General features: G+C 37.1%; 1 protein-coding gene across 8 annotated transcripts in view; it reads left to right on the top strand.

Moving 5' to 3' along the window:
* Window positions 1-27,017, top strand: part of PCCA (propionyl-CoA carboxylase subunit alpha) — a 271,373-nt gene that overhangs the window by 91,586 nt on the left and 152,770 nt on the right. For all 8 annotated transcript variants that reach the window (XM_030945325.1, XM_030945350.1, XM_030945359.1 and 5 more), the window contains 5 exons: window positions 2,623-2,725; window positions 7,851-7,945; window positions 13,481-13,631; window positions 23,512-23,655; window positions 25,358-25,432. In XM_030945325.1, the coding sequence (XP_030801185.1) occupies window positions 2,623-2,725; window positions 7,851-7,945; window positions 13,481-13,631; window positions 23,512-23,655; window positions 25,358-25,432 (568 nt within the window). The remainder of the gene's footprint in view (window positions 1-2,622; window positions 2,726-7,850; window positions 7,946-13,480; window positions 13,632-23,511; window positions 23,656-25,357; window positions 25,433-27,017) is intronic.

Raw genomic sequence — 27,017 nt, 5'->3', positions numbered from 1 at the left:
TAATGAGCAGTGGGACTGGAATGAAGTTAATGTGGAATAATAAACAGCAAAATCGTTCTAAATCCTTGACCTCCTAAAGCACAGGGTATATGAAGTGTGGGTTCTAAGAGCACAATGCTTTTAAAATGCAACAGAATTACCTATTACAAGCCTATGCATTAAGTTTATTATCTTCCCAAAGCATTGCATTTGGCCTTTCAAAGTACTGTGCAAAAACAGAGTGTATGGGCTTGACGTCTTTGGTCTGTCCTGCACAGGTATGTGCTGTTCAGGTAAGGGGAAGGAATCTGTTGGATGAGTAAAGAACAGTCTTTCCTAAAACCCTATTTTTTAAAAATCCCACACATTCACGTATTCATGCCATCTACATGTGTAAAATGCTGTGACTAGATAATTTTAGTTGTTTTTTTTTTTTTAATTTGGAGTTAAGCTGAAGCAATCCATATTGGTTCTGTGTGTGAAGTCAACAACATTTGAGGATCTATCGGCTACTTCTCAGGGTTTCAAAGGGCTGCTACTATACTAATGGCTATCAAACATCTACTTTTTAACTAGATGGCCCTTCTAATGCTGACCTTGACAAGAAAAAAAAAAAAGTTCTTTTACTATTTCCTGATTCTGAAAACTGAAATTTTACATAATGAGTACAGTCTTTTGTTGGTGTCTGACTGCCTCGAAAGAAAATTGTTTTAATTAAAGCAGCAGTGCTGATTTCAGAGCTGGAGGCAGAAAATTGGCATGGCTGTTTCACTTCAGACAGCCCCAGGAAGGCTTGTGGCAGCATCAGTAATGCTTTTGTACAACTTAAACTTCAGTGTAAGTAAATGTACTATAGGGAGAGAGGTGAACCTTAGAGAGATCCTGTTTTTCCTCTTTATAACTGTGCATGTTTGAAGGAATCTAGAGACAGCATCTTGTCCAGCTTCATCCTGTGAATAACATCAACTCTGTTTAAATGGATTGCTTAGAGCTCTGCCTGATTGGGTCTTGCACTGAGATTGCACAGCCTTCCTAAAATGCCTGCTCTGCTTCTTCTTTCTTTTAATTTTTTTTTCCTGATGTCTATTTGGAATTAATTTTTGTCACTGACCAATTACAACTGCACAGTTTTGTAAGATAAAACAAGGTCAGAATATCTGAGATATTCATTCCTATTATATGTAATTTAAAAAGATTTACAGATGTATGGATGAGATGATTAAGCACCTGTCTTTTTTTAACAAGTATTGCAGTTTAGATTTTGAATTAGCACGCTTCCTTCAGTGAAAGAAAAAGTCAATTGTGAATAATTGTGCATAAAACTATGTGACACAAGAATGTTTACAAAACAAAACAGAACCTTTGATATAGGAGTTAAAATAGATGTAAATCACTTTCAATAAGAAACACTATGTGTGGCTGTTTGTTACAGCACTTGTTTTTTTTTGACAGATTAGGTAGTGCACAGAATCACTAATTTTGATGCCCCTTTTTTCTCTTTACTAGGTAGTTAAATATATTGAAGTTAAGTATGAATTTAAAGAAGTTGTACATTAGGTATAATCTCTCAAAATTACAACATGTATTATCCCACAATGTTGAAAAAAATGTGAAGATATACTTTTGAATATACACATTTCTCTGCTGTAAATTTTATCTATCATGCTGATATATGGTCTGGGTTAACTACATCCGAGATGTGGAAAGCACGAAATCTTCAACTCAGTTGTAGTTCTTATTCTGGGCACAGATGTCAGGGATGCTGTTTCAGTAGTCAGTCACACAGAAATATGACCAAGCTTTCCATATATATCAACATGGATGGCACTAATGTGTGACTTACAGAGCCTGTAGAAAATTTCAGTGAAGCCTTTGGGTCCCTGCATTGTGCTCTGTCTCACCCTGAGAAAGCTGTTGATGAACTTGTTTGTCAGAGCTTATGTCCCAAGGAGTATTCTTTTTGCTATTAAAAAAATTAAATTAATAAATACAGTAGCTTGCAATATTTATTTTGTTTAACTATGTGTGTAAGAGAAGAAACAGAGGGAAGCATACAGAGTGCTCTGTATAACACTCACTTATATTTTAAGGCAGGGAAAAACTATTAATACAGCTGGTGTGTTCTGTGAGGTCAAATATTGCATCTTTAAGTTGTGTTCAGTGGTGGAATTTGCAATGTCTGTAATACTATATTTGCAGTTCTTTAATGCAGAATTAACCAACTTCTGCTGTTCTTGAGTGTTAAGAGGGCTGTGTGCTGTAAGTAATGGCGAACTTCACCTTTGCTTCTGTGTAACAAGTAGTTGGTAATCACTGGGTCTTAAGATTCAATTACTTTATTAGTTTTGCAGAAGAAAATGAATACATAATTGTAGTAAATGCTCAGGATTTTTAAACACACTGAAATTTTTTGTGCTTTGAGAATGTTTTGCTTTGATTTGTGGTTGGTTGAGAATTTTTTTTGACTTTGCAAAAAAGCATGAAAAAAGGGATTAATTACAGAATCAACTGCAAATGATATGACTTAATTTTTGGATGTGTGTTGATTAGAGAAGATTGATTGTTTACTGAAATCAGTAAGTGTTCTTGTATGCTTCAGAACTTCTTAAATACAGATTATTCTTTTTGTTTTCATTATTTAAGGGAAGGTTTTCGGTTTTCATCTCAAGAAGCTGCTTCAAGTTTTGGTGATGATCGCTTACTGATAGAAAAGTTCATTGATAACCCTCGTCACATAGAAATCCAGGTTTGTACTATTATTATTATTATTATTATTATTGTTACTAGTAATTATTGTGTATTTATTTAATGAGATTTGAACTCATAAAAAAATCAAAGTTCAAAATGTTTCAAACGCTCCACTAAAAAAGGCCTAGAGTCTTGTGTTTTCCGGTGTCTTGGGTCATTGCTCAAACTACATGGCTATCATGTACAATACAGCCTTCCTGTTTTTATTCCCTAGCCTTTCTTTAGCAGGAAGACTGTGAACTGTGCTCAGTTTGTTGGGGGAGAAAAAAATGTCATAGGCATCTGTCCTGAAGGCTGGAGGTCTGAACTCTGGATCCTGTTGGAGTGCTTGAGTGCAGCAGAGGATGTAGGAGTTAAAGAACTGCCATGCTTAATGATTTGTTGCAAGATCTAGGTGGTTTTGTCAGTGATTTTGAATTCTGTTCTGAAGTATCTAATTCTACTTGGGAACTCAGGAGGATTTGTGTCCCATTTTGGGCAGTTTCTGGTTCAAAATCAGGTGTATTCTCTTTAACTTCTGCATTATTTCCATTTCTGTCATTTATTGGATTTAGGGTTACGTCTGCTGATGCAGAACAAAAGTTGTTTCTTTTAGGCACTTGTTCACAAAATTACATTTTCAAAATATGTGATGTTTGATCTTATGTAGGTAGCTGAATTGTAATAGCTTTGAGGTATTTCTTGACAAGAAATCTGTATGGAGCATATTAATTTCCTCAACAGAAATGTTATTTTTTACAGAGAAATTTCATTCATTTTTGTGCGAAATCTAAACCCTTTCTGTGTTGTGGCACATGGTGTTTTTTTTTTTTTTAAATAGCGAGAGCCTGAAGTAGCTCAATAACTGAGTGAAACAAGAGCAGCAAACTTGATAGTGTGGAATGATTTCTAAGAGAGAAATATTTAGCATTTTTCACCCTGCCAGATGTGTGCCCACAGCCTCACGCTTCCTATGGGGCTAATTTGCAGATCATAGAATTGTAGAATGGTTTGGGTTGGAATGGACCTTGAAAAGCCATCTAGTCCAGCCCCCTGCAATGAGCAGGGACAGGTTCAACTAGATCAGGCTGCCCAGAGCCCTGTCCAACCTGATCTCGAATGTTTCTGGGGATGGGGCATCTGCCACCTCTCTGGCAACCTCTTCTGTTTCACCACTCCCATAATGAAAGATTTCTCCATTATATCTAGTCTAAATCTATTATTTTGTAGTTTAAAGCTATTACCCCTTTTCCTGTTGCTATAGGCCCAGATAAAAAGTTTGTTTCCATCTTTCCTATCAGCCCCCCTCTAAGTACTGAAAAGCTGCAATTAGGTCTCCCCAGAGCCTTCTATTTTTCCAGGCTGATCTACCCCAAATCTCTCAGCCTTTCCTCACAGCAGAGGTGTTCAGTCCCTCTGATAATTTTTGTGGCTCTATTCTGGACCTGTTCCAACAGGCCCATGTCTTTCCCGTATTGAGGACTGCAGAGCTGGATGTTGTGCTCCTGGTATGGTCTCAGCAGAGCGGAGGAGAAGGGAGAAGGAAAGAGGAAAGAGTGAAATGAAGAAATGGTCTGTAAGCAGTCAAACAGCAAAATGAATAACTGTAAAAATGAAACCTTATTCTCTATTGAGAAGTCATGGAAAGGCACATAGTGAACTCAGTTTCAGCATTGATCTTAGGGCTCAAAGAGGTCAGATTTCTAGAGCATCTTTCTGTATTCTCTTCCTATGGCTAAGAATTTTTGGCTATGTGTATCTTTTTTTTCTTTTTGTCTCTGCAGATCAGTATACCTTAAAGATCTCTTTCAGTGTTTGCAGATTTGGGAGATTCAGCAGGTTCTCACTGATTCTTCAATGAGAAAAGTTAGATGAGATTGGTTCCTCCATACTTCTATGAGTTTGGGGCAGTATTTACATTGGCTTGATTCCTTTGGGTTTAAAAAAGGGTTACCCCCAAAAATTAAGTAGTGCTGTATTTAGGAACAGTTGAATAAGTTCAATGACATGGCTTTGCTATTAATAATTTATAGTTTTATTTATAATGGGTATACAGTGAATATTGTTTTCCTTATACAAGCACTTTGATGGTACCTTTTAACATAGCATATCATTTTAACTTCATGTTCTAATCAGCTTTAGGACGTTGACCTTGGTTCATTTTCAACCTGCTGAATATACAAACAATTTGAGACCAGATGCCAAATATTTATTAATTTAGCAGTGACTTTTAAATAGAACTTTTTTTAGCTTTCTTATATTTCTCCAAAGCACTGGTACTTAAAATTGTTAAATAAGAAGTTTCCTGTGTCTAGCTATAAAACAATCACTTTGTAAAACATGAGAAAAGACTAAAACAATTAACAGGAAAATAGAGTCCAAATACACTTTATGCTTGAACTGATTTGAAGTCTTGTTCTCCTGAAGTATCTGATAAAAAGTTTAAAGTAAGAGTACATGGAATGTCTACTACTTGGCCAGACAACAGTCCTACAAGTGGAAACAGAATTTAGCTGAATCATGTAGGAGGGATTCCACTACATAATATTTAATTATTTTTATTATTACAAATGCATGTGGGTGTACATAGCATGTGCTAATGTCCTAATCATCTAATCCTGCAAAATAGGACATTTTCTGTTATGAATGCATAGATAATAGAAACAAAAGCTGTAGCTGGGACATGCATTTTTAGTGAGATGTGTACTAGATCTCACAACACTCAGATTATGATTTTGGAATGCTGCAAATGTCTTCTGAAATACAATTGTTTTATGGTTAGTTTCTTTTACTGGATACAGTGGACACAGAATAAAAATAAAAGCCTAATGCTGGATGTTGTTGGATTATTCTATTTGTAATTAGTTTCTCATAGTGTGTTCTCATAGATGTTCATGCATATCTCTTTTTTCCGTTCACTAATAATAGAAAAACATTTCTTTTAAGATCCAAGTTGCTGAAATTTAGTAGGATGTGAGAAAAGTCCTGAAGTGGAAAAAAAAAAAATTACTGCTTGGATTGAAAAAAATGTATTATCCTCTTCGGAAAAATACAGAGAGAGAGAGAGGAGAGAAGCACAATGACCAATTTTTATTGTAATGTTCCAGTTTTTTTTGTTTGTTTTGATGAGAGAATTCTGTGGAAAGTTGTAGACTTTCTAACAGTGCAGCAGAAGTTCTGACAAGGAATCATTCTGCTTACAGGACAGTGATTTTTCCTTCAGGTACCATGCTATGCTCTAGAGGTACTGCTTTAATCCTAGAGTAACCCCCACAAAAAATTAGTCCAAAAATCTTTGTACCTTCCAAATGATTTTGTGTAGGGCTCCATGAGTTTGTAGAGCTCCACTCATCTGGATTGGATGGGTGAGCACTTAGGTAGGAAGTACCTGTTTTTATTTTCCCTTTCCCTTTCCCTTTCCCTTTCCCTTTCCCTTTCCCTTTCCCTTTCCCTTTCCCTTTCCCTTTCCCTTTCCCTTTCCCTTTCCCTTTCCCCTTTCCCTTTCCTTTCCCTTTCCCTTTCCCTTTCCCTTTCCCTTTCCCTTTCCCTTTCCCTTTCCCTTTCCCTTTCCCTTTCCCTTTCCCTTTCCCTGCTGTTCTTTGTGTTGAGTCCCTTGCTAGGGAATCTAGCAGTTGTCTGAAGCATCCTGGTGCTACTGCTGCTGCTAAACCTCCCCCTGCACAGGAAAGAGGTTTCTGGGAGATGCTGTAGTTTACAAAATCCTAAAATTGTCTTCTAGACTCCTTTTTCCACTAGAAAGCTACATAAATTTGTGGGAGCACAACAGAATTTTTTAGGAGGGAAAACATCTGATCTTACAGGGTGCAGAGCAGCCTGGATCTGATGCTGCACAGTGCACGTGAGTTGTCTTCATGAGTTCACTGCCTCATTTTCAGTCACATCTACCCAGATTTTTCACGCCTTAGCAACCATTGGTGTCATAGATGCAGGAATTCATCTTGCCTTGTGCCATACTTGCTCTGTGGTGCTAAAAGGAATAATAAATAATACAGATTCGTTGTCACAAATGTGAGTAGATATGGTTGAGTTCACACAGTTTGAGGAAGATTGTCTCCTTGTTTTATCTTGTTGGTTTTCAGTGTAGGACTGAGCTATTAAAGAATGAAGCATGAATATTGGCATGGGTTCCTGCAGATCAGAGCAGGAAGATAGATGGAAAAAAAATGGGCTAGAAGAAAAATTTTATAAGGAAGAAAGGGAGCAGGTGTGGTCTGTATTAAAAGAAATTGTTCTAAGAATAAGTGTAGAGTTATCATCATAAGATGGGAAGAAGTCTACTTGAATCTTCAAATTTAGTATTTGTTATTGGAAATGGCTGCATCATACCATCAATTTCATAAAGGGATAGAGTTCCTTTTCTTACTTTCTCCTCTAATTTGAAGTTGAAGAATCAATTAAGAGTTCTGCTATGCTCAACTTGTGGGCTTCTTTCTAGCATGTAATTTATGTAGTTGGGTCTAGACACTTGATTTTTTTTCTCTCTTCCATGAACTGAAGCTGTAGCCAAGAGCTGTAGTTATTGATTTTTTAAAAAATGTCTTAAAACCACTTTTGTTTCCTTTGAAAGTACTGAGGGTGGTGCAAATTTTGTTCTCCTTAATGAAGGATAAGAAAGTTTCTGCGTTTTTTTTTTGTTCATTAAAGACAGGGCATTGTGGTTTGCCGACTAAGGAAGCTCCATTAGACGTTTTTTTCTGAAAGCTTTCGTGTGTAATTCAGGAGCAAAATTTGGCATCCTTTGAGTTTTTTTTGTTAATGCAATATTTTGCTTTTGTGTAATTTTGTAATGCAGTGCAATTTAAAATGCTTGAAAATGTAGTTTTAATCTTATTTCAGCCTTTTGTAAGAAGATCCCTAATATTCAGAAATAAAATTTTGAAGTGAGAGGGTGTTTTGCTATGTACAGACTCTACATAGAGGCTTTAGAATAGTCCCACTCAGAATTTGAAGGAATGTTCAATTAGTACTTCATATATAATTAATTTCCTACATGAGCTTTTTTCCCCCAGGCTTTATTTTTACGTTGGGAAAAAACCCCATACCCTAAATGCTGCATAACAGTATTATGCCAAAAGACCATATGCTTACATCTGTTTGTCAATAACAGTGTGTTATTGTTTCAGGTTTTGGCAGATAAACATGGCAATGCCTTGTGGTTGAATGAAAGAGAATGCTCCATTCAAAGGAGAAACCAGAAGGTTGTGGAGGAAGCACCAAGGTGTGTATACTGGATTCTTGATGTGTCTTCATACTAACTGAAAGCACTTTTGGAAACCTGCTGGTTCTATTTATTGTACAAATGCAGGAAATTTTTATTCTATTAAAAAGCACAAAGAAAATAAATGTTTGTTACAGTCCTTTAACTGTAGTGCAATTTTGATGTTGTTCTTGAGGGTGTTTTGATTTTGCTTTACAGTATCTTTCTGTAAAAAAACTAGTGTTGTGTAGTTAATTTTTAAAATGATCTTGTATAAAATGGATTTGGATCTTACAAATCCACTGTATGTGGTATGGTTTTGTGTGTATATATATATATATATATGATATTTTTCTTTGAAATTCATTTTGTCAGGTAAAATAAGGAATAAGTATGAATTTTACCACAGATACAGGTATTTGACTGTTAGAGTAATTGTGTAGAGACTACATAATACTGTATATTTCCATTTGAATTGGAATATGAAGTACAAAATACTCTGCATCACTTTTAGGACTGTTCATGGTAGTAAACTAGAGATGTAGGTGTCTAGTAACTCAAAAGTGCAAAATTGTTTTAAACTTACTGGTTAAATGTGAAGCTGAGATTCCTTGCTGCTATGCAAGATATAGCCTTGCTGTGTTTTCTGTTGCATAGCAGTCATCAGTGAATACGTGTATAAAAAGGGCAGCAAGAAATTCTGATTTCAGAAAGGCAGACACAGGTATACCACTGCCTGTGGGTATTACCAGTGTAATATATTCACCAGCTGAAATGGGTTTGCCATATTTTTTATAGCACAGAACTATGTGATGCAAGAGTTTGGGATGTGAGTAAAAGCACATCACCCAAATGACATTTCTTTATAGATTCCTTATTAGTTAATGTTGAATCATAATTGCAGGACTGGCACTGTTTGACCTATATTTTAAATAAAAGAACAAAGTTCATATCTGAAGATACAAATCCAATTATAGTGCTTGTGGATTTCTTGGAACCTTATGCTGCTTATGTCTAAAGATCTTATTGTGTTGTTGTGGAAAGTAAATACTGGTCCTGATACAGTGCACATGTATACCTGAGCACTTAAATACTATCTTCTGCTTCACGAGTGTATGTAAGTGCCTGTTTTTCCTGCCTGCTCCTTCTCCATGCCTGTGGTCAATTAAAGTGGCTTGATACATCTTTCTCTCACCAGCCAGAGTGTTTTCTTTCATCAGAAATGCCAACCTTTTAATTTTCTTGGGCTTCTCTGTTGGAGTAGCCAGTAAGTTGTCTCATCCCCTCCTATGACCCTACAAGAGTGTGGGCAAGTCAATAACTTCCAAAATTTGGCATGAAAACTTTTCTTCCTTTTTGTTGTTGAATGTTTTAGACTCTGCCAGACTTCTGCTGGCAGCTTTGGAAGTGTTACCTGCCTTGTAGCCACTTGCACTTGGCTGCAGAATCCATTAATTTTCAAAGGGTTACAAGACTTGCAGATAAGCAGAGCACAAACTTCTGTGAGACACCAGAGAGACCCTAAAACCTCAAATTAACCCTTCCTGTGAATGTTGTTTCAGTTTGATAGCTTAAGGCCTCCTGGACACGACTCTTCTGGTAGGGATGAATGTAGGAAATAGACTGTCCTCTTTTCTCCTGTTTTAAATGGTAGCTGTTATTAAGGACTCTGAGATAGGTCAAACCTTTTTATTTTCTTTCACAAGGCCTGGGAGATAGGGATGTTATGGGCTAAATTTTTTTTTTTGTCTTTTGGAAAATTTAGGGCTTTGACATAGGCCTTCTCTCATGCCTTTTTTGATTTACTCTATTATGATGGCATTTTCCTAAGTGTCCAAGTTAGGAGACTGAGGCCCTTTTGGCTTTAAGAGTAACCTATGATTTTCTTAAAGCTAAGTCTGCAGCTGCTGAACTTATCCATATGGGATCATTTTGTGCTTGTATGTCTAGTTCTCCTAGGGAAATTTAGCCTTACGTTAAAAAACCCCAAACAAAACCCCCCTCTCTCTTTTGAGGAGAGAAACCCATTTAGTTCACACACTGAGGTTAAAATATTCAAGGGACCTCTGGTGTTCATGCTGGTCAATCCCCCAGATTCAAAAAACTTTGCTTGTACCCTTTTCACATGGTGAGTTTCGCGTATGAGTTGTTGTTTCCTCTGATTTGGGAACCACAGACAATAAGAGACATCCAACCATCTCTAGTTTTTTAGTTTGTGCTTGGCAGAGTTAGTGGTGCACAAAGCTTCCAGTGATGTACCATAATTTTATCTGCTTCTACTTTCACATGGTTTTGGATGTGCTGTTGTCTTCTCATTTCACAGAGGGTGACATTTAAAGAGATGAGTGACTTTAGTGGCGTTTAATAGTTCTAGTGTTGTTTTTTAGTTGAGTTTTTGTTCCTCAACTGTCCAAACTCTTTGTTCGTTTTCACAGACAGTTGCCATGAGACACTGTACTTTGGCAAGAGAAAATACAAAGGTGTGGCTGTATTTTCCTGTCTGCTGGAGTGGTTAATAAGAGATTGTTTCCCATGTGGAGAGACGAGGCCTATGGGTTTATCATAAAACCCATGGATCCTTTGGGCTTAATCAAAATTAAATGCACAAGAGTATTAACTGTCATCCTATTCAATAATTGGAGTAGTAAGTCAGAGGAGTGCTCTAAAACTTTACTTTGCTGAGCATGTGTCCTATCTAACAATATCTGAACGTGTTAGAAGCTTCTTAAAGCACTGCAAATTTGCCTCACCACTTGTGTGAAAGGAAAGGTACTCTGTTCATTTGAATGAATGTATATAGGCAGGAACTCAGCAGAAAGGTGCATTATTGAAATAGACTCTATCTACAAGTTCTCCTTAGAGTTGTTATGCATATATATGTGTCAGACTCTACATTTCTTCTCACTGTCTAGAAATCCTTGAAGGATTTTGGGTTAAGAGAAATGTGAGCCTGTTCTGTTTGTGACTGTGCATGTGATTCATAGGTTGGCACCACTTAGATGTGGGGGCAGAGCTGTGTACTCAAAACCTTTAGCCTATTTATGCCCATGGTCTGGTAGTACATAGTGAACATCTCAAACTATAATGTTTTTGGTAATTTTTTTAAACAAGCAATATCCTTGAAGAAGGGAAGCTAACCTTGACATTTAGAAAATTGAGGTTCACCGCCCCAGTGTGGTGGAATCTTCAGATGAAGGGAAAATGTTATTGATCACTTATTTATGTTTTTGTCCAAACTGAGCAGTAAATTTCCATTGATGGTGTAACTGTATTTTTCAAAATCTCAACTTTGTCTGTGAGTGAAGGTGATAGGGGTATTTTGGGAAACCTTATCTTATGAACTAGAAGTGGGGGAGTAACATCTTGCCCATGTGGGTCATTTCCATGGCTGTAGAGACGAAGTGACAAACCAATTGTATTCCCTTTGATTAACTTTACAATAACTTGATGAAGGTCTTGTGAATAAAGTGTCAGGTCTGATTTATTTTTTCTTTTTCATGCTTTTTTTTAAATGAATATTTTAAAATTTTTTTGTGGTAGCTTTTGTGCTGCCATAGGAGCTGTTTGGTCTAAAGAAAAATCAGTGTATGTGTGAGGAAAAGATTTTGAAGTCAGGTTTAAAATACTGTGTTTTCAAGTGATGCCTAATTAGACTGGAGAAGAGTCTTCTTGGTTATCAAAGGTGCATTGTTAAAAAGGGGAGAAACAATGTGTTTGAAAGGTAAAGCAATAGAGGGGAATATGAAAACTTTGGTTAATTAACCAAGCCAATGATAGGGATGATCCAGTCATTTCAGAGTGTAAAGCTTAACTGTGTGGCAGAGATCAAGTTTAGCAATGTGACACCTGTGTTCCGTTCTCTGGCTGCAGCAGGCGGTGAACAGTGAGATCTCAGACCTACATTTAAAAAGTACAGGGAAGACACCACTGTAATGAAGGGGAGTAACTTTTTCATCTATATGAGAAGTAATAATGGTTTTTCTAGAAATAGAGTATGAAGCTGATATTGAGAATGTTTTGTTCTTCATAAGCCACTCATTGACCTTTCATGATCAAAGCCCTGCAGAAATTACTGACTTATAGAATGTTGTTTTTGTGTAATGTATTATCCTCTTACTGAATCAAAATAAAAAATATTATGAAACTATTTTTCATTTACCAGTGCCTGTTTTTATAAGTATGACACAGTTTTTGTGTCTTCTAATCTTCCCTTTCATCTGATGTAGGATCTTATACAGCTTTCTTGAATGAGACTTGATTTCCTTTTCCTGTTGGTCCCATTGTTTGCTAAGAAAGAAATTTTTTCCTAAATTCTGAAAATGCCTGCCTTATGGTGCATCAGAATCTGCCTATGTGGGCACTGGAATGACAGAGATGTGAAGTAGCATTTTTCCAGTAAAGAAAATTATTCCACTGTTTCCTACTTTGCCTAGATATTTGCTCACTTCTTGTGTCATGTCAAATATGGTTTGTTGTGGCAGAAGTCTCTAGCTCTTCTGTGAGTTCAGGTCTCAGTGAAGAACGCCAGAGTAAGTGCTGGAAGATAAGTCCTGACCCAGCACTGGCTTCTGTCTGAGAGCAGTCTGGGGCTCCAGATGGAGCTTCACTGGCTTTGAGGCCACTTTAGATAGGTGAGGGCCCCTGATTGCTCCTTTGCAGAATAAGGGCCCACTGTTCAAGCCATCTCAAGAAATATATAACACTTGGTGGTTTTGTTTTACAGAGTAACTTAGAGGCAAGGTAGAAGTGACTGTCTATTCCCTTGCAAAAGTACTTTAAAAATGATAGCTGAGTTATGTGCCTAATGTAAGTCGAAACAAATATAAATAATAAGTGTATTTACAAGCTTATGTAAGATGAATAGCGACATGTTCTTTCATTGAAAAATCAATGTATCAGGTTGAGGGGCAACTGGGTTCAAGGCTTTGGTAGAATACCACAGAAATACATATCTATCTATCTAATCTGCATAGGTTAATCTAAATCTAAATTTATGGTACAGAAGAGAGTAATAAGCAAAATGTGTTGCTTCCAGAAAGACTTCAGAGTGTTATGATTCACTGGCCCAGTGGAAGTTGTGGAGTGCTCTCCTAGAGTGAAGGACCTTGGCATTTGGGCAGCGTTCACAGTGGCTCCCAAAGTGGTAGCTGAGCTGCTCTTTGGGTGCCCTTGAGTGTGTCCAAGATTTGTGGAAAAGAATGTATTGCAATTAATGTGGATAATAAGTATGTCTTCTAAGATCACATTGGTTTCTATGTCCTTTTTTCATTTAATTTGCATTATTTTAGATCTCACTGTTTTAAGAGCGTTATTTTATATTTAGAGAATATGGTTATTAATCCTGAATTTCTTGTGCATTAGCAGTAATTGTAAAGCATACAGTGTATCTATTTAGGGACAATATAAGCGTAAATACATACATTTGACAGTTTTGATATATTTTCATAACTTTTAATAATGGTGCTGTCCTCTTTTGACCATAGTTTAAACAGAAAAGTAAATGATAGAATAATTACTATTTTTTAACTAAAAAAAGTCATTGTTTCTGTATTGCAGCACTTTTCTAGACCCTGAAACTCGAAGAGCAATGGGAGAACAAGCAGTAGCTCTTGCCAAAGCAGTAAAGTATTCCTCTGCTGGAACAGTAGAATTCCTTGTAGACTCCAGTAAGAATTTCTACTTCTTGGAAATGAATACTAGACTTCAGGTAAGAAAAACAACTCTTCAGATTCAGAAAAGTGTTATTTAAATAAACAGACCATAACCTTCTCCCATATTTAAGGGTCTGTTCCTGCAAAGATTTAAACATAAGTATCTTGATGCGTGTGAGCACTTCCCACTGAACTTAAAAGATCTACTCACTGAAAAGATCTACTCACATAAGCCTGACCATACAAGACTTTGCAGCAGTGAGCCCTTGCACAGCACTCAAGTAAATGTTCAGAGCTTTTTCTCTTTGTTACACTTGACCTAAAGACCTTGAGAAAGGTCACTGCTAAGTGCCGCTGTGAGTTCACAGTAAGTGGCTAGCCACTGTGCTCTGAGGTTTTCCTGAAGCCTACTGGTCCCTGAAGTTTCTTTCTTACTTTTTATACTTTGATGATCACTTGCTGAGTTTCTCTAGGAGTGTGATTGAAACAATCTGTGTATATGAACAATAAAACACTAAGCAATCTGCATATGATTGAAATCGTGACTTGAATGCAGCTGTGTAAAAAGCATCCTGACAAGATGAAGGATTTTTGTGACAATTCATGTAGTCAATTCTAAGGTACAGTGCAAGTGAAGAGATGAACCCCTCTACCACTTTTTTGACTGCTTGATGGATTTCTGGTCATAAGCTAAGGAAACAAGTATATAACTTGAAGTCTGGATATTATTCCTGAAGACCAAAAGAGTGTTCAACTTGTAAGCGAGTCCTGAGCCATTCTGTTGCCTTTATCCTTCTTTTCTCACTTTGTTAAATAACACCAGAAAGACTGAAATGTAGAATCAAGCACCAGTTTGATAAGCTTCCCATTCTGTTTTAGCTACATTTCATTAGGGTTATGCCCTGTGTGCTGCTTGTACGTGATAGAACATAAATGAGATTCTCTGACATCTTTGCATGACCTTATGTAACAACTGGGTTAATTTATGATTAGGTAAGTTTATGTTTTGGGTAAAGAAGTTAAAGAGCATTTGGGGAGTGTTATGATCTTCTGTGCCAGGGGAAGACTGCTGGTAAATTTTTTCTTGCCTTGCAGGACAGAAGTGGTTTTGGAATTAGCCATGACAATCACTTCACGTGCCTTTGCTAGGCACTATCAGGTCCACCTTAGATTCTGTGAGAGGGAGTGGTGGTTAATGGCAATGTATAGTTCATTAAAATATTATGAATAATTCTCTCACTTTGGTCATATTCTTTACACTTTCCCTCATCTTGTAGTTTTTGAGCCAATGTTTCTTTGGTGACTCCACATGCTTCTTTACATAGAAGAAAATTAATTTATGGTTTTCTGCATAGAAAACCATAAATTCTACCAGAACTTCAAAACCATTTCCTTGCTGTAGTATTATTGACCATGAGTTCCTAAATGGGATTAGTGATGGAATATCCTTGGGCTCCCCTTTATGGGCTGTTTTTAAGACATTCTGTGCTGTTTTGCAGTGTCTTCACCCTGCAATACCCACTGGTACGTGTTTGTAGTCCCAAATTTCTAAGGTCTCCACATAGGCAGGAAGAAAGCTTTCACAATTCCACGTTTAAGGACTTTGCACTCCTTTTGAAATATAGCATAATAAGTATGACAATCCCCTGTAATAGCAAACTCATTCTTTACAACTCATAAAGCAATTTACTAATCTTAAATTAGACTACTAGTTTAAATATTCTCTACCTCTTCTATCCTGACTTTGGATTGTCTCTAATTAGCATTTTATCTTGAGTCTGGAGTGGTAATTGTCTCTGATTTTTCCCCAGTCTTACCCAATTGATCTCTTACTTCTCCCAAGTCTCAAGATTTACTTTCTGTTCAACTAACAGTTATGCAACTAATGTATTGTACTTGCTCCCTACTGTTAAGAGCCAAACCTAGAAACTCTACTGGAGCTTGTCCAGCTTTAACTTCAGGACCAGGATAGTCTCCAGATGTTCCTGTATTGCTTCAGTCTTTTTTTTTCCTTTTGCATCTCCTAACTGTGATCAGTGACTAACAGATTCACTTGCCTTGTTCTTGCTGAACACTCCACAGCTGGAAGAATTTTCCAAAATGATGGGTGTCTGATCCATAAATGATCCTCTTAAGATATTTGTCAGTGTGCATTAGACACAGTTACCTATCACCATCATCAGAACATTTCTACTAAATGATGCATTTTGTGTCTGTTTTAATGTTTCAGCAATCTCTGATCAGATCACTGTCACATTTTTAGTTTAGATACAGACTTCAGAATATTCTTGCTAACTAAACTGTGTCCACTATTTTGCACTGCGTGTTGATATCTCCCCTCCCTCTCTGTGGTGTATGTTTTGGATGGCTTTCAGTCTTTCTGGTAAATTATTTTGCAGTAATCAGAGTTGTATTGTTATTTTGCTGGTTTTTTGGGGACTCTTTGGGAATATTCCTTTTCTGTTGTATAGTTACACAAAAGAAGTGTAAATAGCACCTTGAAGGAAGTTGATATTTTATTTAGGTTTTGTTTTAAGTCTTGCTGCAATACTATGCAAGACTGGGAAGCAAAAGAAAATTGGTGAATCAGCTCCATTGTGTCTTTTGTATGCTACACAAATTTGTTACAGATGTTTTACTGCCTCTAAGTGATTCAGCTAGAATGGCTTATTATTTGCTGTTGGCAATGTTCTTTTGTTGTATTTGCTTTTCTTCCATCTTTGAGGCTAGCTAGTATGAGACATAAGACTTAGGACTGGATGATTGCATAGTAAAACTAGTTCCTACTTTCCACAAGAGGACATAGAGATGTCTGCCCTAGAAGCTAGCAGAGAACTTCTGGGCATTTTTGCAGTAGTTTTCAGGCAGTTACCACTGTTAAAGTTGAGGCAGACCAGATGTTGAATATCTGATTCTTTATAGCTGCTCATAGTGTGGTGTGTTTTCTGTTGCCTAGTTGTCATCAGCCTAATCAAGGGCAGTCCTGGTCCAGAACAACTTATCAAGAGCTTGCAATCAATACAAAGTTTCAGACCCCTTAGACTGATAGCCTTTCTGGCTTCCTAATTATGTTAAAATCTCCTAAGGTACTTCAGAAGTGCTGGCTTTCACCAGAAAAGTTTCTTCTTTTCTTCACTGGAAGAATAGATGTTGTTTCTCTTGGACTTTATATGAAGGAAGTCTGTGGTCTGTAGTTAAAAATATCTGTTAATACATGTGTGTGTGGTGTAGCTAAGCCTCATACCTGTGAAACAGTGACAGCAAAGGGAAAATATCCCATATTTTAGACGTTTGCAGTACCTTAAAATGAGAAACATCTCTTGTTGGCTAGAGAAACACTGAGAAATGTACAATGAGTGATGTGAATCGAGCACTTACCGTCAATACAATTGATATGTTTGTGTCTCAGGCCGGTTCCCAACCCTCTGCCTCCCTCATGAGTTGTGAGATTTAAATAACATGTGAGTACTCCCTTCCTCCTCAAAATTAACTGAAATTGCTTAATGTAATTGAAAAGATAATATGTGTAGATTGGAGTTGAGAAATATGGTAATTTCAATGGTTCTTCTTTTCATGTGTCAGTTTGAGTATTTTTGTCACCACTTTTTAGGAAATAATTAATTTTGTAGAATAATCTGATGTGTTTGTGAGAGATTTTCTAAGAGCAAATGGCATGCATATGTTTTTAGTTTACAGTTGTCAAAAGAATATTTTATGTAAATGTTTTTAAAGTAACTTGATTCTAAGGCACAAAGTGAAGGTAAGTAACCTTCCACAGACCTATAAAACATTACCCAATGCTAAGACTTTCGTTTATCACTTGCTGGGTTTTCATCAGATTTTACTGACCTTTGGAAAATTATGTATTCCAGATATTTTTTTTTTTGCAAAACTGGCTATGACTAGTGTAAAACATGGGAAGAATTTTTGCATGCAACATGTCTTTCCTTTTCATGTTTGTCCATCTATGAAAATATATGAAGTGTGATAGGAAAATGTCTAAAAGTAGGTAGAAATACTGTTGCAGATGATTTGGATCTCCACTGCTTATAAATTCCTGGTTCTAACAGCCGCTTAATTGTATCTCTATTCTGTTGTTCATCACCATTGGGCACCTGCTACATGTTTGCTTAGTAAAGGATATTAGTGCTGGAAAATATTGCAGCTGCACTATATGTAGCAGTAACAACAAAATACAAATAGCAAGGTGACGAGCTGAGTCCAGATTGCCGCCTAAAGCCACAGAGGGGTGGTGACTTTGGTATGTACAGCAGAGCCATGGGATGGCAAGCAGTGATCTCACTGTCTTGGTTGCATGGAGCTGCCTGGAGGATGACTTGTGATAGGTGGGCAGGAGAATGGGAGCAGAGAAATGGACTGTCAGGAGTTAGAGGAGTAGATTTCTGTGAAGTCAGAATGGTGGGCTGTCAAAGTAAAGTCTCAAGCTGCTGTTTCTGCTGTTTACTGAGACTTCATATTTCCTAATACTGGATTCTTGTTTACTGTGCCAACACTTTGCTTCAGTCATTTTAAATAGTCTAACAAACAGTGTCAGATGGTAAAGACTTTCAATTGCTGCTAACCTGGGCTGAATTTGAACTACTGACCTAAAGGTGAAAGGTCTCTTATCCCATTACCAATCCTCTAAGCCCACCAGAATCCATTCTGCACACAGTTTATACCAGCTGTTCATGGCCATTTTTAGAACTGAAAGAAAAGGTGATTTTACTGCCAAACAACACTTCTTCACACAAGAGGGTCAGCCGACAACAGTTAACCAAATTTTTGCCACATTCTTGCCTCCTAATACAACTTCCATTATGTATCTACTGGTTGTCTGCTTTTCAGGCTTCCCAAAAGAACTACAGAAAAGCATTGCTAATTGTTGTTGACAGAAGAGAACAACATTGTTTGTGTAAGTCATTGAATCTGAAAGATGCCATTAACAGTGCTGCCAAGGCATGGAGTGATATCTTAGAGATGACATTCCCATGTAGCTCTCATAAAATACTATTAAAAAAGTAGAGAAAGAGGAGACTACTTAATAAGTAGAGAAACAAAAGGTCATGCTTCAAAGGGTACATTAGTTTCTTTGCTTTGGTGAATTTGATGTAAAGTAAACCAAAGAATAGCTGCAGTGTGACCAGAGCCATCTTGAATGAAGTAATCTAAGAAAGCTTTAACACCACAGCTAAATAGAGTAAAAACAGGAATTCAATCTTTAGGAAATAAAGTACTGCTTTTGTGGATACTAGTTTCTTTATTTTCTTACATGGAGTATGTAGTGGAAAGGAAATTGTGTAGAATTACTAAATTTAAAGAAATTTTTTTTTTGAAGTGCAGGATGTTAATTGAGAAAGTGATGTTGAAATGATGAGCTAATTGACTTGTTGACCTAAAGTGTGTGCTGTTTGTCGAAAACACAGAAAAGATTCAGAATTCATAGGCCATATAAGATATGTCTGTCCCATACAATGTAGAAACAAATCCTTGCAAAAGCAAATTGAGATCTGTGTCAATGATTATTGGAATATAACTTCCTATGAGGAAGTAAATTAAATACTTTTTCTAAGTTATATGCTACCATTAAAAAGCTAGTTTGTACTGAATGCCTGTGCATTAGTTTTTATTTCTACATCCTACTTGGGAAACAATAAAAGAAGTCTACCTGAATATCTTAGCCAATGGAGATTTTTGTAGTAGTGATTGCCTTCAGTTCTTCAGTTGTATACTAATAAGTCAGAAAACAAACAGCAAGTGTTGTTATATAGGATGCCTGTTGTTACCCAGTTATGAATTCCTCCTTCCCATTCATTCTGTATATTAGTGTTTGTTTTTCAATAGCCTTTATGAGAAGCTGTTTTTTTGCTGTGTGCTTCCAAACCCCATGTACATGTGAACTATTTTGCAGAGAGATGTGACCCCAGTGTGCTCCTGCTTGTAGTTGTCAGGAAGCTTGCATGCCTGAAGAGCAGAACATGTGTGCACTTCTGTTGCTGTTCAGTTCTCCGAAATAGAAACCAGGCTTACTGAAATACAGGGAGTTGAGAAGCATCTGTAAGTTGGTGAGTTTGGGTCAGTTGATACTGGATTTGGCTGCAGCAGCAAAGCCTGTGGGACTCCAGGTGAATCACATTTCCTGGAATCTGAGGTGTATGTTGAAAGTTAGTTTTGAGATTATTTATCTGAATGTAAAGGGGTATATGACACCAGCTAGGGACTTACGGTAGTAGGGGTGACATAGGCTGTAGTTTTAAGTCTACTGAAATTTAGATTTTTTTGGCTGATGTGGCGTGCTTGAATGTTCCAACTGGTGTGTGAGTAACTTGATGCCTTATACACACAGGGACAAGAGCAGTCTGTGAGTGTCCGGGAGTGTTTGCTGTTAGATCTGAGTACCTTGATAGTCTTGAGAAAAATGTGTCCCAGAATTATTCCCCTGAATATAAGGGGAGCAGTCATCCCTTATTTAATTCTCACCTCCTTCTGTCCATAAAAAGTGCATGACTGTTTTTGTAGCTGTGGATGAACCCCACTATGTTAAAGCTTTAAAACCACTGGCAGTCACAGAGCAGGACGAAAATTAGGAGCCTTTCTGTACTGTTCTGGTGATGGATGCTAACTGGCCTGTGATGTTGGTAGGTTCCCCAACTCTTATATACCTGCTTTACCATCTATAAAATGGGACCTAATTATTATTTTCTGACAGGCTTTGCCACTAGTTTCTCTTGCTGTATAAATGGGAAAGGGTTAGTGAAGCAAAAACGCTTGCAATACTCATGGGAAATCTGGTGGCTGTGATATGTCTTAAGAGCAGTAGATCCAGTATGAAGGGGAAGCACTTTCCCTTTGCTCTGTATAGCTATTGCTGGTCATAGCAGATATAGCTTTGTGGACTTGAAAGCAGGAATATAAGTGGCATCTTAGAAAGTCTTAAGACTTTTTAAAGGTGGTATAGATCATTCTTAAGTGCATTGAAATGATGACTTGTTAGCAACTGTTTATGAGCAGACTTTGTATAAGTAAAAGAACTGATAGTAAAGGTGTTACTTTTGGCAGCTAATTAATAGAGAGTTTTTGCTGATCAATTTTTTCTGCCTGTCCTGTTGAGAATAAGGTAAAGCTGCCTTGATACAGCTATGATCTGTAGAATGCTTGCTGCAGACATGTCTGGTTTTGCCCTTTGTGTTGAAGTCAGCAGTAATGTGTGAATGTAGCTACTGTTGTATAACCATACCAACATTGGCTCTTTAATGGCTGGGGTTCACTGGCAACATCTTGGATCAGTCAACTGCAAAACCGAGTATGGCCTAAAGCTGAAGGAGTTGATCGATTGAGTGAGATTCCAGCTCCATTTGTGAGCAAACTTGCATTTATCTTGTCAAAAATTTACTACTTGACTTAGTCTCCATATGCTGGCAAGTAGAGGCTGCTGATGGAGAGGGGATATAGCATGAAATGAATAGACGGAAATACAACAGGCAGGCAGAATAAAGACAGCACCTGAAGTAGAAAGTGGAAAAGAGGGAAGTGATTTAAGTCTAACTTTTAAGAGTGATTTTTACAACAGATACAATTACTTTAGGCAATTATTAGTTATAGTTGTTGTGGAGATTTCAAGACTAAAGTTCTTTTCTACTATATGTCATCTGATGGTCTTAATGAATATAAAAATGCATTAAAATGTATTTGGTACCCCAAATTAATGCTACAATTGGAATCGTCTATGTTGTGCCTAAATAGTAGTAGTTGAAGCAGAGTCCTGAAATAAAGTAGGACTTCTCCCCACCCCACAAAAAACCCCTCAACATTTTTTCCTATACATATTTTCTGAATGCTGCTTTGTGTGGAGACACAAAGGGAGTATTTTGAAGAAACAGAAGAAAATATTGACCGAGTCAAAGATCTGTATTGAAGAATGGATTAAATAAATGTTTGTGAGTCTTAAGAAGCAAACAACAAAAATATTTTTCTTTTCAGAGACATTCCATCTTATTTTGATCATCAACAATAAAGCTGAAAACAACAATGAAGCTATTGAATCTGGAATGCCAATTGCTATCCAAGAAAAATGGCAGTATAACTAAATAATGCAAATGTCTTTGGAAAAAGAAAAAGTATTTTAATTATCTGGAATGTTAAAATTCCAAACATGTTCCCAACTCAAAGGTAATCTTTTAAAACTTAAATTCCAAAGTAGGAAAATAAGTTCTGTTGTCCAAATGTGAATGTGTGATAAGTAACTTTCTATTAAAACGTAGGGAGTTTCTATTAAAACTTCAAGTCTTAATAGAAACTTCAAGTCTTAATAGAAATTGAATTGCTTCAATTTAACACTGCAGGATAGACACTGAGATGTTTCATAGGTTCTCAAAATACTGTTATTAAGCTTGACATGCTGGAGAGTATCATGTGTTAGGTAGAATCAAGATTGAATCCCAAAGGTACATCCTTAAACTGTATAATCAGATTCCCATTTCAATGTCATTTTTGTCCTTCAAAGAATAGGTGCTTGTTTCAGTGATGATTTGTCATTAAAATTATGTCAAAATGTCTTAAAATGTTGTTGAAACTCTAAACAAACTCACAGCACACACAGGGCTAATTATGGATGCCATCTGTTTGTTTTTACAAAGCTTTTTTTCTTAAAGACCAAAGCATTTACTTGTTCTGGTAAGCCACAATGTTGTTATAATGACTGAATGTTTTCCTTAATACTGTATACTTGAAGGAAGAAAGACAAGTGGTTTGGTCAGTGACCTTTTCCTGTGTCAGAAAAGGTACATAGTATGACATCTCACCATAAACAGTTGCGAAGTACATTTTCTTGAGGTATTTTTCTGCTTGGAGCACAAACATTTTATAACAAAAATGGCAGTTCTGTCGTGGTTTCTATATGGAAGAGGTATAGCTGTTTCAGTTGGAAGAACGTGCTTTTAGCATGCCTACCTTTTACTTGATCGATGTGGTGGCGATCAGAGGAATCACCTTGGTTGCTTTTTACTGTCCTGTACCCAATTAAAGGCTTTTTAAAGTTAACCAAGGTGCTCATTTCTCTGCCCATTTGAAGGCAGAAGTGAGTCTGCACGTGCCTGTGCGCGCCCACGTGTGCATGCTTGTACGCGCATCCCACGTGAGCGCGAGTGACGGCAATTCCCAGGGCAGCCTCTTCCAAAGCCGTTAGCGGCAATTTGCTGAGCGCACAGAGCCGCTCTGCTGGTCCAGCCCAGCTATTGTGCATGCTAAGCACTAAACAGATAAGTCTGGAGGGGGGAAAAAAATTGAAGGATCCATCTGCTCATTTCTGCTACACTGCGCTGATGCAAGATTACGCTAATCTGGTTGCTTGTCAGGACAGGTTAGTGAAAGAAGGCGAATGGGTGAGATATAGGCTACGCCGGTTCTCTGGAAAATTGGTAGCGGCTCCTGTATGTGCCATGTTAAGTGTAGCAGAATGGGTTGATTATCAGCTACTTGAAGATTTTCAGTTAAAATATAGTTGTGGCCACAGTGTGAGTCTCTTCAAAATAGAATTGAATGGGAAAAGCTTCTGAACAAAGAAAAATTAACAAAGAAAAATTGTCACCGGATGCATTTGAATTTGTAAAATAAGTGAAAAAAAAACCCCCAACTAAACAAAAAACCCCTACAAACCCCCAGATCCTCCCAGGTCACCTCTCTAGTTTTCCTTTTGTATGCTGCTCCGAGTTATTGTAATCTGCTAATTATTTTTTTGTGTTCTCCATGCAAAGACAGCAGTTCCTGGAGTTTAAGTAGGGGTTTTTTTTTGTGGAGAAAGGCAAAAATAGAAACATAGTCCTTCTCTGTTCTTTTGCAGGTGAAATTTCTTATTTATCTGTGTTTGTTTACAGAGAGGTGCTTTTTTTTATTGGTTGCTTTTTGTTACCTACTGACTGACGGTTCTTGACCTTGCAGGTTGAACATCCCGTCACAGAATGCATTACCGGCCTGGACTTAGTCCAAGAAATGATCCGTGTTGCCAAGGGTTACCCTCTCAGGCACAAACAGGCTGATATTCCCATCAACGGCTGGGCGGTTGAATGTCGAGTTTATGCTGAGGTAAATGAGTGGTAATGGGGAGGAGGGGGTAGGTGGTTGAATTGCGGCCTAATAATACCCAGGTGTGGATAAATGCCAAGGTGAAATCAAGGAATATCATATGAAAGTCATGATTTCGAGCATGTAACACGAATGGTTAATGAGGTTTTGTAGAATTGTCGAGTTCTTATTTTTTAATTAAAAATATGGTGTGTGTAGTTTTTTTTCTGAAAGTTGAAAGTAAAGATGATAAGAGAGAGGTAAGCAAATATCATTAGAAATAAGCCTACATGTTCAGTACACGTTTAATGATGCTGGAGTTATTTACCAGAGTTAACCACTCTTTCTAAGTTTCTGAAATGTGTAGTTGAAACTTGTTGACTTTAAAAGACAGTTGAAATTCAATGTCTTACAAAATTTTTGTTGTTTTAATAAAACTTTTGAAAAGGTTGTTGAAAAACCAAGTTACACATTTTCTGAAACCACAGTTTATAGGATAAACTTTCAAAGCACATTCCAAAACAATAACTATAATTATGGTGTGAGTCTCTATCTTACCTTAAAAAAGCTTATGAATATTTAAATCCCATTTTCAAGCACCTTCAAGACATTTTGATATTATGTTTTTTTGGTGTCACTTTTGATACATGAAAATGCAAATTTGTTAAGTAAAAAAAAAAAGTAATTGAATCACAGAGTAATTTGGGTTGGAGGGGACCTTGAAGATCATCTAGTCCCAACCCCCCTGCCATGGGCAGGGACACCTTCCACTGGATCAGGTTGCTCAGAGCCCCATCAGAGCCTGGCCCTGAACATTTTCAGGGGTGGGAGCTGGAAAATAAGGCCTATCTTCCTTCATTTAGTTTCAGGAACATTTTAGGTAACTCTGCATTTCAAAACTAATGCAGCACCTTGAGACATTTTTTTCCTTGCTGAACTGTTGGAAATTTTGTTACCTAGACCATCTTATATGATGGTGTTTTTTTTTCCTTTTACCTCATGACATGCACAGAACCTCCAAATTGCTCCACTGATTCAAAGTTGTATAGACTATTCTGATAAAGAATAAATATTTGTCCTGTGACTGGCATGGAAACTATTCTGAGTTTTAGTAGGCTTTACAGTGGAGTAAGTGATGCTTAGGCTTTTTTATTTTGTTCATCTTAAATCCCCTTACATTTATGAGTAATGAATCCAGCTACTTTGCCATGAATTAGATTATTCTGTAGGCCATATATTTTTTTGTTTTCCTATTAAGTTTGTATTAGTGTTGCATTATGTACATTAACGTAGGAGGTTTCCAGTGGCATAAAGATCAGTTTGACTTCTTAAGATAATTGAAATTCTAACTGCCCTTTTTATCTCCGAAATTTTTTCTTATACTCTATTTTCAAGCCTGGACTCCTGAATACTTTCCCATCCTTCTTCCAAGTGTAGCTAATGAAAATGTCATCTTTGTATATTTTATTTTGGTATATTGTAACTGGTGCAGAATACTTATTTCCTTTTTTTTTAACTGATGCAAGAGAATTTATATACTTCCATTTCTTTATTTGGATTTGTGGGGGCAGATGGATGAAGAAATGTTCTTTGACACAAGTAATTCTGGGCAAAAAAGCAGAGTCATTCCAGTAGCAGTTTCTGTTATGCTTAAAGCTTTTAAACACTCTCTCCTCCGCATCTGCAAAAGCTTAATGCTTTCTCATGTTGAATTTTTTTCCAGGACCCCTACAAATCTTTTGGCCTACCATCCATTGGTAAACTGTCTCAGTATCAGGAACCATTGCATGTGCCAAGTGTAAGTAACTCTGTTCTGGTTTTTTGTAGCTGCTGAGTTTCTCTTATATAAAGACTATAAATACTCAGCAGCTTTGTAAACCAGGCCTTTTTTCCAGCTTTTTGCCAGAGTGGGGACAGGACATGGCAGTACTGATTGGTGCAACCTGAAAAACTGCTTAAATGTGAACAGTTCCAAGCTGGATTAAAAATGTTCAGATTGGGTATAACAGGGAACCAATACACGTTGAAATGGTTTGTTCTATAACTTTCAGCTTATGTTTTTCAAACCCAGCTTTAGTAAATATACTTGTGGTCATTAAAAATGACAGTAAACTTTTGAGTCAGCTCTTTAAGCATAGAGAACTGGGGACGCTGGTGAGAAACTGCTGGTGATTTTTATTTAGTTTTGTAGACTTTAAAGAGGAGTTTCTTACAGTGCTTATTATGTGTTTCAGGATACAGCCTAACCATATAGAATAGGTGTTTAGCAAACAATGTTTTCTGCTGGGTGTAAAGAGCAAATACACTGCCTTTCTGTAAAATCAAGGTAGTCTTAAATTATAAGTGCACATATACATGAGTGACACTGTGTCAGTACAATGATGAGACTGTACCATCTGTGAATACAATTATTCAGTCTGATTGCTTGCACGGAAAATACTGAGAGATTGCAGGAGGAATCTTAAATGTGGAGTTGTTATTGGATATATGATTTATTTCGCTTTTTAAATTGTTTTTGCCTGTGTACTTTCCAAAGGGACCTGACCCTTTCTGGTCTTTAAGGCTTCATGCTGTGTTCAAAGCCTGAAAGCAGAAAAAAACTGTGAAGATCTAAAAGGCATTATGTGCTCTTAAAGAGGAGATGAGGCAAAAAGGTATCACTGGATGTATCTAAACTTATTTTTAATGAAACAAAGAGTGTATTTAATAAGAATTTATAATGAGTACTCCAGTGGTTGTTAGAAGTTTTCACCATGTTGTAATAGCTAACACGATGTCAAACATTTTGCCCTTGCAAGTTTTTGCAATTTACAATTTTCCAAACGTGAGACCTGTTGAAAGTACAAGTGATAATGGACAAACTATACCCCCTACAGTCTTTGTCCCACCAAATATTTCTTCAATTAATGCTGCAGCAGGAGTTTTATGTAATAACATTTGCGCTCGTGAGCCATCCATACAAAGAAAAAACAATTAAAATGCCTTAAATGTTCTGCTTACTGCTGTTATTTGCTTGTGTGAATGTTGCATGTCAGCTAAATGGACCACGGAATAGATAAAGTGATTGGGTGTAGGAGAGTGCACACTAAGCTTTGTCTATCATTATTGCTGGGAGCAATCAAATTGATGCCAGCAGGACAGTAGACGCGTTGACAGCTGTAATTATGTATCTCCATGGTGATCACTTTTGGCCTGTCATGGAGGCCCATGAGTCCCCTCCCTTGCAAGCATTTAATCAGATTGGGCTGTCACTTGTCAGGTAGATGGGGTGGGCTGGGAGTTGTGCTTAGGGGGAGAGGTGAATTGAAAATGAAGGTGGGAGACGCCTGATTGCTTCACGTAGTCCATCGTGGTACCAAAGAAAGAGATTTTAATTACACTGG

Source organism: Camarhynchus parvulus, chromosome 1 (assembly GCF_901933205.1).
Source record: "Camarhynchus parvulus chromosome 1, STF_HiC, whole genome shotgun sequence".
NCBI classification, from domain to species: domain Eukaryota; kingdom Metazoa; phylum Chordata; class Aves; order Passeriformes; family Thraupidae; genus Camarhynchus; species Camarhynchus parvulus.
Note: the sequence above shows the minus strand (reverse complement) of the source record. Positions and strands in the feature narration are given on the sequence as shown.